This window comes from Rhinoraja longicauda, chromosome 31 (assembly GCF_053455715.1).
Source record: "Rhinoraja longicauda isolate Sanriku21f chromosome 31, sRhiLon1.1, whole genome shotgun sequence".
Taxonomy (NCBI): domain Eukaryota; kingdom Metazoa; phylum Chordata; class Chondrichthyes; order Rajiformes; family Arhynchobatidae; genus Rhinoraja; species Rhinoraja longicauda.
In genome coordinates, this window is record NC_135983.1 from 21,725,905 (window position 1) to 21,742,601 (window position 16,697).

At 46.6% G+C, this 16,697-nt stretch overlaps 1 protein-coding gene across 1 annotated transcript; it reads right to left on the reverse strand.

Moving 5' to 3' along the window:
* Positions 1–500: 500 nt before the first annotated feature.
* On the reverse strand, positions 501–16,613 carry rexo4 (REX4 homolog, 3'-5' exonuclease). The gene is made up of 9 exons (XM_078426183.1): positions 16,536–16,613; positions 14,335–14,564; positions 12,455–12,765; positions 8,483–8,647; positions 7,461–7,654; positions 3,722–3,810; positions 2,581–2,655; positions 1,814–1,888; positions 501–1,334 (listed from the first exon to the last, which is right to left on the reverse strand). The coding sequence occupies exons 2-9, from the start codon at positions 14,518–14,520 to the stop codon at positions 1,185–1,187; spliced, it is 1,245 nt and encodes a 414-aa protein (XP_078282309.1). The 5' UTR covers positions 14,521–14,564; positions 16,536–16,613; the 3' UTR covers positions 501–1,184.
* Positions 16,614–16,697: the final 84 nt, after the last annotated feature.

Consider the following 16,697-nt stretch of genomic DNA (forward strand, 5'->3'; position numbering starts at 1 on the left):
CAGTGTAACACCAGCAGCAGTTCCCGCGGGTGCTCTCAGCCCATGATGCAGTGCTCTATAACCATCTCCTGCCTCTCCCCTTCCAAACTGCGCTCTACACCAAACGCACTGCCTTGAAATCTGTGGAGTAAGGTTCCACTTACTCCCACCGGCTTCACAAAACACGTCCAACCACAAGTAATACAACCCCAAGAAAGGTTGTTGATTCAAATGCTGGATCAGAGATTTGGGAAATGAGATCCGCCTGCGAGATTATAGGGAGACATTACACAACCCTGCAGTTGGAGACAACGGCCAAGTTAATTTGTTCGAGACATGAGGAGGACGAACAGGGAGAGAAGATGTAGAAAAACACAACTTTTGCAGGGAAAAAAACTGGTTTAAATCGAAGGTAGACACAAAATGCTGGAGTAACGCAGCGGGTCAGGCAGCATCTCAGGAGAGAAGGAATGGGTGATGTTTCAGGTCGAGACCCTTCTTCAGACTGATGGAGGGTCTGAAGGAAGGTCTTGACCCAAAACGTCACCCATTCCTTCTCTCCTGAGATGCTGCCTGAGAGTGTATGAAACTAAACCAGAGTACACAGATTTTCTAGACACAAGGAACTGAAGATGCTGGTTTACAAAAAAAGATACAAAGTGCTAGAGTAACTCAGCAGGTCAGACAGCATCTCTCGGCAATGTGGATTGGCATTGTTTTGGTTTGGGACCCCTCTTCAGTCTGAAGGGTCCCGACCCAAAATGTCACCTCTCATGTTCTGGAGAGATGCTGCCTGACCAGCTGTTGTTCCAGCGCCCTGTGCCTTATTGTACGCAGCTTCTGTGTTCTCCCAGTCACCAACTTGCGCCACTCCATGTAAAAGCTTGACAAATTTAATTTTCTTTAAAATTCCTCGGATTAGATGCAGGATATCTGAAAAAAGTACAGATTTCTGTATCAGTCCAAACCATCGAGTTGCCACAGGAACAACTTTGAGGAGATTGCAGCAGCCTCTTTCGGTTTGCATCCACTTACAGCGTTGTGCTCTTCACTGCAATATCCATTGATGTTTTGCAAATACCACTGTTGTCACAGGGACTTTCCCTGCACAGCCACATGTGTTCCTCTGTCAACTTTAAATTGCAGTGTGAGGGAGGCATGGATTGACCTCTGAGAAGCATTCGGAGGACACTGTTCCCTCACTGTCACTTCCTTGTGCTCCCGTCCTCTTTCAAATGAGCTTTAGTTTTCTCTTTAATGGCTTCATTCTTCTCCTTGTGCTTTGCCTTTAACTCAGCTTCCCACTCTTTTCGTGCCAAAGTGTAAAGTCTCATTGTTGCCTGTGCGTCTTGTACCTATAGGTAAGAGACATAGAGGGCAGGTTATGCACAGTTATGATCGGCCAGTGCTGAAACACAGGGCTTCTGCCAGTAAAGGTTTCATCCGAGTCACACACTCAGCTGAACACACTTTAAACTGGTAAAGACCTTGGATTCGTCATTTTAATGTTTCTTATCAGGGAATGACATCAAGAACGGGGAAGGTTCTGCCAAATGACAACTGATGTAATCGGTGTTTGAAGGTGAAAGAAGCTGTGACACTGAGCGTTTCCAGGCTTGGACACCAAAACGTGATCAGTTCACTTGGCTAGATGTTCCCCATACCAGGCCATTCTCACACATTGTGTCAACACAGGAGGGTGTTAATGCAGCCCATGCCCTGGTATCCACAGTCCAGTGGATAGAGAGGGATTAACTGGAAAACTGGAGTGTGACAGCACATCACTGATCTTAATTTGCACAGGCTATCTCTTGTCTTCAGTGAATATACTCACCGATGAATGTTCAGACTCTTGCACTTTAATCTTTAGGATCTCTCGACACAGGTGTTTGAGAGAAGGTCGCCCACACTGCAAAGAAGAAAAGAAATCCAGGGATAAAACAATTCATTTAAAAATCCTGCGAATCTTAAAATTGTGTGTCAATCCAAACCCTTAGTGCAGCTGTGCCCTGCACAGAATCTCCCTCCTTCAGTCCAGCTCACTGCAATTAACAGTGATTTCAGTGATGCAAGAGTGGACAAACAGTTCCTGTATCTGACAGGATCAAAGGTGGACACAAAATGCTGGAGTAACTCAGCGGGACAAGCAGCATCTCTGGAAAGAAGGAATAGGTCACATTTCGGGCCGAGACCCTTCTTCAGACTCAACCCATTCCTTCTCTCCAGAAATGCTGCCTGTCCCGCTGAGTTACTCCAGCATTTTGTGTCTACCTTCGATTTAAACCAGCACCTGCAGTTCCTTTCTACACATTCCAACAGGATCAATCCTGGCTGTGCTCTTAGAAACATTACCAGAGGCTACAAACTCTCAAAGCAGCTTTTAGTAACACAAACAGATGTAATGCATAATACTGCACATTTCAGAAATGTACACCACTCACCCATTCCACAACAATTAAAAAACTACATTATTCACATCATCTTAGTACAAGATCTTAGATTAAGAATGTATTTTAGTCCCACACCCATTAGCTGGGAATCACCCTTCACTGTTTGGCAATGGCACGCTGTATTTGAAGGACTCATTTAAACTTCACTTACCTTGGCAATTGCTTTGAATGGTTTGTATTTCTGTGTGTCACGAATTCTCTTCTTCGGATGATCCAAGAGCAAGATCTGTCAGAAATTATATAGTGGGTACCGGAGAACTAAATACTTTTATTGAAATATGTTTACTGATATCAAGCAGTAAATTCCGTGCCCTAGTTCTATCCCTAACTAGTGTCATTTATAGAAGCCTATAGTTTTGATCTGGGGTCATGGGTAGTTTGTATAAGTGGGTGTTAATATGCAGAATTCAAGCCAACAATTTATACACCAGTCTGGTCACATGTAGATCAACCCCAGTAAGGAGTGTAAGAAAATAACTGCAGATGCTGATACAAATCGAAGGTATCACAAAATGCTGGAGTAACTCAGCGGGTCAGGCAGCATCTCAGGAGAGAAGGAATGGGTGACGTTTTGGGTCGAGACCCTTCTTCAGACTGAACACTAGTAAGGATATTTGATTTAGTAAAGGGACAAGAGTGGTACGGCTGAATTTTTATAATCTGCAGCATCAAGGTCACTATTAAAGTTTCCAGATTTTTCCTAATTAATTCAAGTCCTCATACAATGCAAATTAATGGGAATCTAACACGCAGTCTCAAGGTTAGTGGCAACAGTGCCATGGTCTTTTGATATGTTAAGAGTCATGTACAAATCCCACTTGGATACGGTTTTCAGGGAATGGCCAGCAAACGTTCGTTTAGTTTGTCACATGTACCGAGGTACAGTGAAAAGCTTCCATCTCGTGCACCATCTTAAATTTGGAGGAAGTTGCATGTGGTGCAAGTATTAACGATGTCCCACTATCTCTCAGAATTAACTAGCAACTACAGATGCCCCTCAACGTATGATGCTTCGACTTACGATATTTCGACTTTACAATGGTGCAAACGCTGGGCAATGGCAGTGAGTGGCAGCTCACTTCCGGTCACGTGATCGGGAGTATTTAAATGCATTTTCGGCCTACGATATTTTCAGTTTACGATGGGTTTATCGGACCGTAACCCCACTGTAAGTTGAGGAGCAACTGTATTACTATTCAGTTCGGCATTCTCTTCCACAAAGTTCACATGGATCCAAACCCACAGCTTGGTGTTTGGGAATGGGTCAGACTGAGTGACGGTGGACAACTGACCTTGAGATCGTTGTGTATCGCGTGGCCGACTAACGTCCTGCCTTTCAGGATGTCTGCCACCTCCTTCTGCACCACTTTGAAGGCTTCACCTGAAAATAGCCAAGCCAGTCATATGGTGTAATCATTTCACGTGCAAAAACAGCGTGCAGTTCAAATTCTTCACTGGAGAGCAACGGTCCCACACTGGCCCATTGAGCACACAACTGTTTACACTCCTCCAATAGAAAAAGCCATGAGCTGGTTTTTCTACTCTACCCAATTTCCCATTCACTCTGATGCCTTTGGAACATCCATCTAGGCAACGCACAGTATATTTTCTTCATCAATAAACTCCCATAATTTCCTCACACACCAGTCTTGCCTTAAACAACTCCACGGTGACTGGTTAATTAACCACCATCCTTCCATGCATTATGTTGTCCCATTCTCTGGACTCAACAAGCTGGCTATTTAGTTTGTGGTCATTTAGTTTATATTTTTCTCAACAGGAGTGTTGCACTGACCACCTCTAATCCATTGAAGACTGTATCTACCCAAGAAGTTATTAAAGATTGCCTTCTGTAATTTTCCAGCATTCCAGGATAAGAGATCAGCATTTATGGCCCCCCCCACTTCTGCAACGGGGAAATGGATGCCTCTATTTCCCCCCAAAGATGCCTGTCATTTATCTACCAGGTCTCCTCTCAGTCTCCTACACTCTATGAAAAACATACCTAGCCTGCCCAATCTCTTCCATAACTGAAACGATCCATCCCAGGCAGCATCCTATGAATCTCCTCTATATCTTGGGATTTAGGACACTGTTGGTTCACGGCAATGGTTCTTAACCTGGGGGTCGTGACCCCCATGGGGGTCATTTGGGGTTTATCCAGGGGTCATGAAGGGGTCATAAATGAAATTATCCCATCCCATTGACTGAGTATTGGCAGACGTGTTTTCATAAATCGGGGCTGTTTTCCCCCCCCAATTTTTGTTTGGTGGGTCACAGTACTGACCAAGAATGTCTGATGGGGATGCGAGGCCAAAAAGGTTAAGAACCGCTGGTTTAGGGTAAATACAAACGGTCTGCATGGACCTAATGGTCAATTGGCCACAGTCATTTTGCTGAAGTTCATAAGTTCAAGATTCAAGATAGCTTTATTGTCATCCAAATTGGACGAAATTCAGTAACCCACAGTCCAACAACAAAAGCATCAAAATAGGCATTAAAATTACACAACCCCCAAAACACACAAAAAAAAGAAACATCCATCAAGAAAACATCCATCACAGTGAGTCTCCACCAGTCCTCTCCTCACTGTGATGGAAGGCCACAATGTCTTTCCCTTCTCCTGCCGTCCTCTCCCGCAGTCAGGTTGTTGTGGTTGCAGGCCGCGCCGGATGGTCCGCAGCGGTTCGAAGAGCAGAATAAGGCCATTCGGCCCATCAAGTCTAATCCACCATTCAATCGTGGCTGACCTATCTTTCCCTCTCAACCCCATTCTCCTGCCATATAACCATATAACAACTACAGCACGGAAACAGGCCCGTTCGGCCCTACCAGTCCACGCCGACCAATCTCTCTGACCTAGTCTCATCTACCTGCTCTCAGACCATAACCCTCCAATCCCCTCTCATCCATATACCTATCCAATTTACTCTTAAATAATAAAATCGAGCCTGCCTCCACCACTTCCACCGGAAGCCCATTCCATACAGCCACCACCCTCTGAGTAAAGAAATTACCCCTCATGTTACCCCTTTTGTCCCTCAATTCTAAAGTTATGTCCCCTTGTTGGAATCTTCCCCACTCTCAAGGGGAAAAGCCTACCCACGTCAACTCTGTCCGTCCCTCTTAAAATTTTAAAAATCTCCATCAAGTCCCCCCTCAACCTTCTACGCTCCAAAGAATAAAGACCCAACCTGTTCAACCTCTCTCTGTAGCTTAAGTGCTGAAACCCAGGCAACATTCTAGTAAATCTCCTCTGTACCCTCTCAATTTTGTCGACATCCTTCCTATAATTTGGCGACCAGAACTGCACACCATACTCCAGATTCGGCCTCACCAATGCCCTGTACAATTTTAACATTACATCCCAACTTCTATATTCAATGCTCTGATTTATAAAGGCAAGCATACCAAATGCCTTCTTCACCACCCTATCCACATGAGATTCCACCTTCAGGGAACAATGCACAGTTATTCCCAGATCCCTCTGTTCCACTGCATTCCTCAATTCCCTACCATTTACCCTGTACGTCCTATTTTGATTTGTCCTACCAAAATGCAGCACCTCACACTTATCAGCATTAAATTCCATCTGCCATCTTTCAGCCCACCCTTCCAAAAGGCCCAAGTCTCTCTGCAGACTTTGAAACTCTACTTCATTATTAACTACACCACCTATCTTAGTATCATCTGCATATTTACTAATCCAATTTGCCACACCATCATCCAGATCATTAATGTAAATGACAAACAACAGTGGACCCAACACAGATCCTTGGGGTACTCCACTAGACACTGGCCTCCAACCTGACATACAGTTGTCAACCATTACCCTCTGGTATCTCCCATTCAGCCATTGTTGAATCCATCTTGCAACCTCACTATTAATACCCAACGATTTAACCTTCTTAATCAACCTACCATGTGGAACCTTGTCAAATGCCTTACTAAAGTCCATATAGACAACATCCACAGCCTTGCTCTTATCAATTTCCCTGGTAACCTCTTCAAAAAATTCAAGAAGATTAGTCAAACATGACCTTCCAGGCACAAATCCATGTTGACTGTTTCTAATCAGGCCTTGTTTATCCATATAATTATATATATTGTCCCTAAGTATCTTTTCCATTAATTTTCCCACCACAGACGTCAAACTAACAGGTCTATAATTGCTAGGTTTACTTTTAGAACCTTTTTTAAACAAGGGCACAACATGCGCAATGCGCCAATCTTCCGGCACCATCCCCGTTTCTAATGACGTTTGAAATATTTCCGTCATAGCCCCTGCTATTTCTGCACTAACTTCCCTCAATGTCCTAGGGAATATCCTATCAGGACCTGGAGACTTATCCACTTTTATATTTTTCAAAAGTGTCCGTACCTCCTCTTCTTCAATCCTCATAATTTCCATCACTACTCTACTTGTTTCGCTTACCTCACATAATTCAATATCCTTCTCCTCGGTGAACACCGAAGAAAAGAAATTGTTTAATATCTCCCCCATTTCTTCCGGCTCAGCACATAGCTGTCCACTCTGACTCTAATGGACCAATTTTATCCCTCGCTATCCTTTTGCTATTGACATATCTGTAAAACCCCTTGGGGTTTACTTTTACATTACTTGCCAAAGCAGCCGCATATCTTTTTTTCGCTTTTCTAATTTCCTTCTTAAGAATCCTTTTACATTCTTTATATTCCTCAAGAACCTCATTTACTCCCTGCCGCTTATATTTATTGTATATCTCCCTCTTTTTCCGAACCAAGTGTCCAATTTCCCTGGAAAACCACGGCTCTTTCAAATTATTATTCTTTCTTTCTCCCCATAACCCCCGACACCTGTACTAATCAAGAATCTGTCAATCTCTGCCTTAAAAATATCCATTGACTTGACCTCCAAGACCGTGTAAGTCAATGAATTCCACAGATTCACCACCCTCTGACTTTGCACCCTACGCACTAGTTCTGTGCACAAGTCCTATGCACTTCTTAATCTTTTCTCCAAAAATATCAGCGAGTCAGGAAGTCTCTTACCGTCCTTGATGTTCTCTGGCCGGATGCCGCTCACCCAGGTCCTGTAATCGGTCACCTTTTCCGTTGGCCTCACATATTTGTCGTAAACACCTTTGCCAAACTGGTTGACGATGGAGACCCTTGCCAGGATACTGTCCACTTTGTCTGGCCCCACACCGACCATCTCGCAGTCCATCGCCACCGCTTTGGTCAGTCTGAAAAAGCAACCAGCACAGACTGTCGTTTAGTTTAGTTTAGAGATACAGCGCGGAAACAGGCCCTTCGGCCCACTGGATCCGCGCCGACGCACACACGGGACAATTTTTACATTTTCCAAGCCAATTCACCTACAAACCTGTACGTCTTTGGAGTGTGGGAGGAAACAGAAGATCTCGGAGAAAACCCACGCAGGTCACGGGGAGAACGTACAAAATCCGTACAGGCAGCACCCGTAGTCAGGATTGAACCAGGGTCTCCGGCGCTGCATTCACTGTAAAAGGCAGCAACTCCACCGCTGCGCCACCGTGCCGTCAAGGAATTATGTGAGATATGTATTTAGTTTTTAGTTTAGAGATACAGCGGCCTTCAATCCACAGAGTCCACGCCGACTAGTGATCCCTTTACACTAGCACACACAACACACTAGGGACAATTTACAATCTGTACCGAAGCCAATTAACCTACAAACCTGTACGTCATTGGAGCATGGGAGGAAACCGGAGCACCTGGGGAAAACCCACGCAGTCACAGGGAAAACGTACAAACTCCCTACAGACAGCACCCGTAGTCAGGATCGAACTCAGATCTCTGGCGCTGTAAGGCAACAACTCTACCGCTGCGCCGCCCAAGAAAATCTTGCAAAGGATAGACGATACTTCACTAAGAACGAAACACTGGGTCATCATGGTGGAGTCACCCAGGCTTTCCATGCCCTCCTCGGGCCTGACACAAGAGGTACACAGTGAAGCATTCTCTGTGCCGCCCCATTAATTAATATAATTGTGGCTTAAGGTTCGGGGTTCCGCCCATAGCTCGTCACCCACCCTTCAAAAGCTCCATCTTTAACCAGCGCGTTCTCCAAGCTTTGTTCTGGCGGGTTCGGATTTCCCAATGCTGCACCATTCTGCTGCCGAGCAATGTTTGCAGCTTCCGACCCCATCGCTGCTTCGATGTCATCGGGGTCTACGCCATCAAACCAGATGTCAGGCCTGTCGGGAAAGAGAGTAAAAAGCACCCGGGCTAGACACAGAAATATGATCAGTGCTGGGCTCCCTCGACAGACGCTGCCTGACCCACTGAGTTCCTCCAGCAGATCTTTTACACAAGGTCGCAGCATCTGCAGTGGTTCATGTGTCCTGTACCGGGTTCTGCCTTGGGACTACTCTACTTTCAGCCCCATTATTGGGGCAGCAGAGAAAATACAGCCAACTCCAAACCTGCCCTCACATGATATTAATGCACATTTTCCAGCACAGACCACTGGACACTGCTCATCAGTAGCACTGGCAAAGTGGCACCAGTCAATAGAATCCTCTCGCATTCAGCAGCTGATTTCATATGGAATGTATTCTTTAAGACTTTAGAGATACAGTGCGGAAACAGCCCACTGAGTCCGTGCTGACCAGCAATCGCCCCATGCACTAACACTATCCTACACACTAGGGACAACTTACAATTTTACCAAAGCCAATTAACCTACAAACCTGTACATCGTTGGAGTGTGGGAGGAAACCGGAGCGCCCGGAGAAAACCCACGCTGTCACAGGGAGAATGTACAATCTCCGTACGGACAGCACCCGTAGTCAGGATCGAACCCAGGTCTCTGGTGCTGTAAGACGGCAGCTCTAGGTCCTCTGGTCTAGGCTGCCGCACATCAAAGAACAAAGAACAGTACAGCACAGGAACAAGCCCTTCGGCCCATAATGTTCGTGCCGAACCTGATGCTAAGAGGAACTAATCTCATTGGCCTGCACACAAACCACATCCTTCCATTTCTTTAATATCCATGCATATCAGAGCTATAGAAGTGCTGAATAATCACCTGCTCTTCCTGTCGTCTGGTGCGATGGATATTGACTCTACCAAAAGAAAGAGGTATTCAATGTCTTTGCGGGCAGAAAGGTGGATAAGTCACCAAGGCCAGATGGCGTGTATTCCAGGCTACTGTTGCAGGCAACGGAGGAGATCCCACATGGGAGAGTGGTCCAGCTGCAAGGAAACCTAATTGATTCCTGACTTGGGCAAAGGTCACATTATGGAAGAGACAACTCTGTTTATGTATAACACTTGGTCCACAACACTTGAGGGTATCCACTTTGGTGGCAGGAACAGGAAGGCAGATTTTTATCTGAATGGTGTCAGGTTAGGAAAAGGGGAGGTACAGCAAGACCTGGGGGTCCTTGTACAGCAGTCTCTGAAAGTAAGCTTACAGGTACAGCAGGCAGTGAAGAAAGCCAATGGCATGTTGGCCTTCATAACAAGAGGAGTTGAGTACAGGAACAAAGAGGTCCTTCTGCAGTTGTACAGGGCCCTGGTGAGACCACATCTGGAGTATTGTGTACAGTTTTGGTCTCCTAATTTGAGGAAAGACATTCTTGCTATTGTGGGAGTGCAGCGTAGGTTCACGAGGTTAATTCCCAGGATGGCGGGACTGTCATATGATGAAAGAATGGAGCGACTGGGTTTGTATTCACTGGAATTTAGAAGGATGAGAGGGGATCTTATTGAAACATAAAATTAAGGGATTCGACACGGTAGATGCAGGAAACTTATTCCCGATGTTGGGGGAGCCCAGAACCAGGGGCCAGTTTAAGAAGAAGGGGTAGGCCATAAGGGGTGGGGGAAGCTTTTCTTGTCTCTTTCCTCGACGGAGACGCAACTTTTTTCCGTGTCGTATCTCCGTCGACACTGCGGCCTAACATCGTGTAGTTGGCGGCCTCTTGTTTGGGACTTCTAGAGCTCCAAAACCATGGAGCCTGTGGACTTTAACATCTCGGAGCGGGCGATGCCTTTGCCAGGGGTCGGCCTTGGGTGCTCCAACCTGTGGGAGCTGCGGACCTTAACATCGTGGAGCTCGCAGTCTCTGGTGAGAGACCAATTTCGGGAACTCCAAGCCGCGGGAGTTTCGACCGCCCCGATGCGGGAGCTTAGACCGCCCCGTTGTGGGAGCTCGATCGCCAGCTGCGGATGGTTCGATTCCCCCAACCGCGGGAGGACAGGAGGAAAGAAGATACGACTTTATTGCCTTCCATCACAGTGAGGAACATGGAGGAGCCGCTGTGGTGGATGTTAATGGTAATTTTGATGTAGTTGTGTGTCTTGGTGCTTTTTTGTTATGACTGTATGGCAAACCAAATTCCTCGTATGTGCCAAACTTGGCTAATAAGTTATGATTATGATTTAGAACTGAGATGAGGAAAAACTTTTTCACACAGAGAGTTGTGAATTTGCCTCAGAAGGCAGTGGATGCCGATTCACTGGATGCATTCAAAAGAGAGTTAGATAGAGCTCTTAGGGCTAGCGGAATCAAGGGATATGGGGAGAAGGCAGGAACGGGGTACTGATTGTGGATGATCAGCCATGATCACATTGAATGGCGGTGCTGGCTCGAAGGGCCGAGTGGCCTCCTCCTGCACCTATTGTCTATGTCTCTATGTATCATATGGTCTGCAGGATGGGGTTCCATGAGCTGAGGCCCAGATTCCCTTACTGGGCACTTGCACAGGAGATTAGTCAGCTTCCGAGGGGAGTGGAAGGAAGTGTCAAATGACAAAGCTTCACTCATCACAGTGTGGGGCCTGGTTGATGGAACCGTTGATACCTTCCTTCTATTACTTTTATATGTTGGAAGTAACAAAAATCTCCATTGAAGGTGGAGTATGATATTTCTACGCAATTGTTAATAAGTCATGGAGCCAGGCGACATGGGCCTTCCTGGCCAAAGTGTGGTGTTTATCCTGCACACAAGCTGTCGTCCTGTTCAATACATCCACCCTGTTTCATTTCACGTCCAGCCCCTTTAATCAGGCCATCTGTCTAATCGGTTCCAAAATGCTAAGATACTCCCTGCTCTAATCACGAGGGACATTGGTTCACTGGTTGATCAAGGCATCCAAGAAAGGCGATGACTGGAGGCCCACAGCAGTCAGGGACTTGCACGGATCGGGCACCGCTCCCAACAACTAGAGCGCCGACTGGACTCTGAAAATGGCGCCAAAACATGGCGCCTCTTGCATGCGGACCAGTGGACTATTTGTACGCTTGCTAATCGGGGATGTGCTTGGGTATGGCTGTTTGTAAGACAAAAAATTTCACTGTGCCTTTGGACTCTGCACAAGTGATAATAAAACCATCGTTGAACCAACTCTGGCCATGTATTCCACAGCCAAATAAACGTAAAGTTTCCCCTGCTCAAGGTCTCTTACACGGCATAGAGTCATAGACTGATACGGGCCCTTCGGTCCAACTCGCCCACACCGGCCAACAGTGTCCCAGCTACCCTAGTCCCACTTGCCTGCGCTTGGTCCATAACTCTCCAAACCTGTCCTATCCATGTACCTGTCCAACTGCAGACAGTTTAGTTTAGAGATACAACATGGAAACAGCCCCTTCAATCCACCAGCTCCACGCCGACCACAGCTCACACTAGTTCTATGTTATCCCACTCTCTCAACCACTCCCTACTCAATAGGAACAATTTGTACAAAGGCCAATTAACCTAAAAGCAGGAAGAAACCAGAGCACCCGGAGGAAACCCACACGGTCACAGGAGAATGGGCAAACACCACACAGGCAGCACACATGGTCAGGATCGAACCCGGGTGTCTGGCGCTGTGAGGCTGCAGCTCACAGCTCTACCTGCTGCACGCCCATTTTAATTGGCGTGAACAACGTCACCATCTTTTTCATCCCGCCACTTTAAATGACCGTCTCATCGCGCTTTAACCTGTTCTATTCAAAGGGAACCAGGCTGGCAAGTCAGGAAGATAGAGGTTGATAACTTTGCAAATACTCACGCAGTTGGTTTCTCAAGTTCTGGTTCAACCTTTCTTCGTTTTCTCTGGTAAGGACAAGAACCTTCCTTTCCCAGCCCTGGGCCATTCTTAACCCCCTTATTTTCCCTCCGTTGAGTCCCCTGTTGTGCATTCTTATCCAGTTTCAGTCCATTTTCTTTCACTGGTACACTTGTTGAAGAGTGTGGCTGTGTCTTCCTTTCTGCCCCTTTCTCAGGTTTAACTTGTTGACAATGTTTCTTTTCCTCCTTGCTTCCCGTCTTGTTTTTGCTGTCTGGAACTTTGTTCTCGTTTTCTGTCTTCGGATGCAGCAGCTAAAAAATTACAAGCAGTTACTTCAACTGGTTGCCAGAGTTCACGCTATCGGGGTTATGAGGAGAAGGCAGGAGAATGGGGTTGAGAGGGACAGATAGATCAGCCATGATTGAATGGCGGAGTAGACTGGATGGGTTGAGTGGCCCAGTTCTGCTCCGATGTCTCATGAACTCATGAACTAGCAGCAGAGACATGCCACACACAAATCCTTGGCGTGATGGCAAAGTCTATTCACAGAACATAGAAAAGTAAAGCCCCTAAATGTCTGTGCTGAACATGATCCCAAGTTAAACTAATCTCCTATACCTGTACGTCTATACCCCTCCATTTCCTGCCTATCCAAGTGACTCTCTAAAAGCCTCTTCAAGACCACCATCGTATCTGCCTCAATCCACCACCTCCTTTTCAAAAAAAAGGCAGAATCTTTCTTGATAATGAAAGGCAGATTTTGTCAACAATCCATGCACAAATCCACACAACCTCCCTCCAGCAATAGTAGTATGCTCCAAGATTGGCTCAGGGCCACAGTTTTAGCCAAAGGTTTTATTTTGATGAAAGTTAATGTTTGGCATGATGTTTCTTAATTCAGTTTCTGGCGCTTGCAGTGTTCTGTATCTTTGTATATTTATTGATGTTGCAGTCTCTGTAACATTTGGTGTTGGTAATGGGGTTCGCCAGGGGGGGGCTACTCTCACCAGCCCTCTTTAATGTGTACATGAATGATTTATCTGAACAGCTTTGAGGCTGTAAAACAGGATGTATGATTGGTAACACCCTGGTAAACCATCTTATGTATGCCGATGATCTGGCGTTTTTTTCCCCAAGCAGTGCTGGGTTTCAGCAGATGTTGAATATATGCTCTGAGTATGGTGTCCAATTTGACGTGAAATACAATGCTAAAAAGAGCGTTGTCATGATTTGTAAAGTAAAAGGGGACAAAGATCTAGTCTTCCCATCATTTTACCTGTCTGGGCAGGTTCTATCTGTCTGCTGTAAAGCTAAGTATCTGGGACATGTCATCACAGATCAAATGTCTGATGATGAGGACATGTATAGACAGCGCCGCATGTTGTATGCACAAGCTAACATGTTGGTTAGGAAATTCCACTGGTGCTCAGGAAATGTCAAGATAAACCTGTTTAGAGCGTACTGTACTCCTCTTTACACTGCTCCTTTGTGGATAAAGTTTAATAAGTCAAGCATCCATAAACTTAAGGTTGCCTATAATGACTGCATGCGCATATTGCTTAGAAAGCCAAGGTGGTGCAGTGCAAGTGAACTGTTTTGTAGTGCAGGAGTCAATACGTTTCATGCCCTGTTGAGGAATCTCATGTTTAAATTTATATGCCGATTGAATGGTTCTCAGAGTTCCATCATTGTGCTGCTGGTAAATCCTGGTTTCAGTGCCGTGAGATACCTGTCACCTATGTGGAAACATTGGTATTGTTGCCTTTTCTAATTTAATTTAATTTTATATGTATATACTGTGTACTGTATGTGTATTCTAATGGACCATGAGTCTGCTTAATAAAATTTAATAATAATAATAATAATAATTGAATCCTTACCTGCTGCAGTGCCTTCCAGTTGGTGGAGTATTCAGCACCATCTCCAGGAGGCAATATTGGTTCCGTCTTTTTGGTCGCACTTTTCTCCTTGGCCCAGAACGTCTTCCTCTTCTTGTTCTTCTTTTGATGTTCCTGGGCAGATCCAGTTGGGACCACGCTGTCTGCCTGCAGTTCAGACTTTGCCATAGTGTACAGGCCAGTCACTTGTCCAGAACGCCAGGGTGTTGTCTCTACGCACAGGACATTGCACAATATTCTTGGTTTAGTTTAGAGATACAGCAGGGAACCAAGCCCTTCCGCCCACCGAGTCCGCACCGACCAGTGATCCCTGTACAATACCACTATCCTATACACCAGGGACAGTTTACAATTTTACTGAAGCCAATTAGCCCACAAACCGCTACATCTCTAGAGTGTGGGAGGAAACCGGAGCACCCGGAGAAAACCCACACAGATCACAGGGAGAACATACAAACTCCATACAGACAGCACCCATAGTCAGGATTGAACCCGGGTCTCTGGCGCTGGGAGGCAGCAACTCTACCGCTGCGCCACCGTGCCGCACTAATATTCATTTTATGAAACACACTTATCTATGTGGGCTCTCTATCTAAATAGTCCAAATGTTGCCTTACTCTTTCTTCTCCTTCATATTGTTCTTTCTAATGTATTTTTTAAATTCCCTTCCATTTAAAAATCCGTAACCGATTCATTTTCCTCCTGTTTCTCAGGCAGAGCATGCCAAATCAGAGCCACATAAACAAATCGTAGCTGCTCTCTGGCATTTTTTGCTAACTATATGAAATCCATGCCTTCCGATTATCTAAAAAGACACAAAGTGCTGGAGTGGGCCAGGCAGCATCTATGCAGAACATGGATAGGCGATGTTTCTGGATGGGACCTTTCTTCGGATTCTTAAGCCACCCCTTGTTTAATCTAAGATAGACACAAAATGCTGGAGTAACTCAGCGGGACAACTCAACTCAACCCCATCCCTTTTCTTCAGAGATGCAGCCTGACCTGCTGAGTTACCCCAGCATTTTGTGTCTATCTTTGGTGAAAATCAGCATCTCTGGATAGAAGAAATGGGTGACATTTCAGGTCGAGGCCCTTCTTCTGACTGAGAGTCAGGGGAGAGGGAGACAAAGTGACAAGGAAGGGTAAAGTGTGTTAAAATTAGACATCAAAAGAGATGAAGTTCAAGTTATCTGTGTTCTCCGGAGATATTGCCTGACCCACTGAGGAACTCCAGCACTTTGTGTCTTATTTTGTAAATGGGCATATGCAGTTCCTTGTGTCTCCTTCAGATTATCAATCTTTGTGCATGTTTTTCTATTTACTCTACAGAAACACTTGGTTTGAGTTTGGTTTGATTATATTTCTCTGATCTGTATCGATAGCATACAAAACAAAGCTTTTCACTGTACATCAGTACACGTGACAATAATCAATTTCAACCTTGCTGCGGTTTACAAAAAAGGCACAAAGTGCTGGAGTAACTCAGCGTGTCAGGAAGCATCAGAGAACATGGATGGGTGACGTGTAGGAAGGAACAGCAGATGATGGATTAAACGGTAGATACTCAAAACGCTGAGACCCTTCTTGCTCTGGGACATCTGGGCAAACCAGAGGGCAGTGGGCTGACAGTTGTCTTGCAGTTTCAGTCCGTGCATCCACGGGAATAACGCAGACAGCGCACACTCCCGGGCTGGGAAAGGTCAAGCTGTCACGGACAAGCCTCCACACGGACGCATGCACTTCTACACGGAGCTGCCGGGCGTGAGGAGAGGCAACGGACGCCACACGCCGCCCTTCACCCCATTAACCATTCGCAGCTCCAGCCCCCCACAGCCCAGCTCCCTGCCCCCAGCCCCCACAGCCCAGCTCCCTGCCCCCACCTCAAAACTTCAGCCCCAGCTCCCAGCCCCCACACCCCAACTCCCAGCCCCCAGAGCCCAGCTCCCAGCCCCCCACTCCCAGCTGACTGGTCCTTGCTCCCAGCTGTATGCCCCCTGCCCCCACCCCCCAGCTCCCACCCCCCAGCTCCCACCACACAACTTCAGCCCCAGCCCCCTGCCACTTGCACCATGCTCCTTGCCCCTGCTCCCAGCCCCGACACCGGGGGGATGAGCGCCCCCCCCCCCCCCCCCCCCCCGGGGAACGAGAACGAGCTGGGGAGGGGAGAGATGAGATGAGATTACCGGGTGTGAAGCCACCACTTGTGGCTCCGCGACCCGCACCTTGTCCGCGCTGCCCTGCTGCCGGAAGCGGTGCCGTCTCCAACACTGTCCCCCCCAGAAACCGTTCCCCCAGAAACCGTCCCCCCTCAGAAACCGTCCCCCCTCCAGAAACCGTCCCCCCTC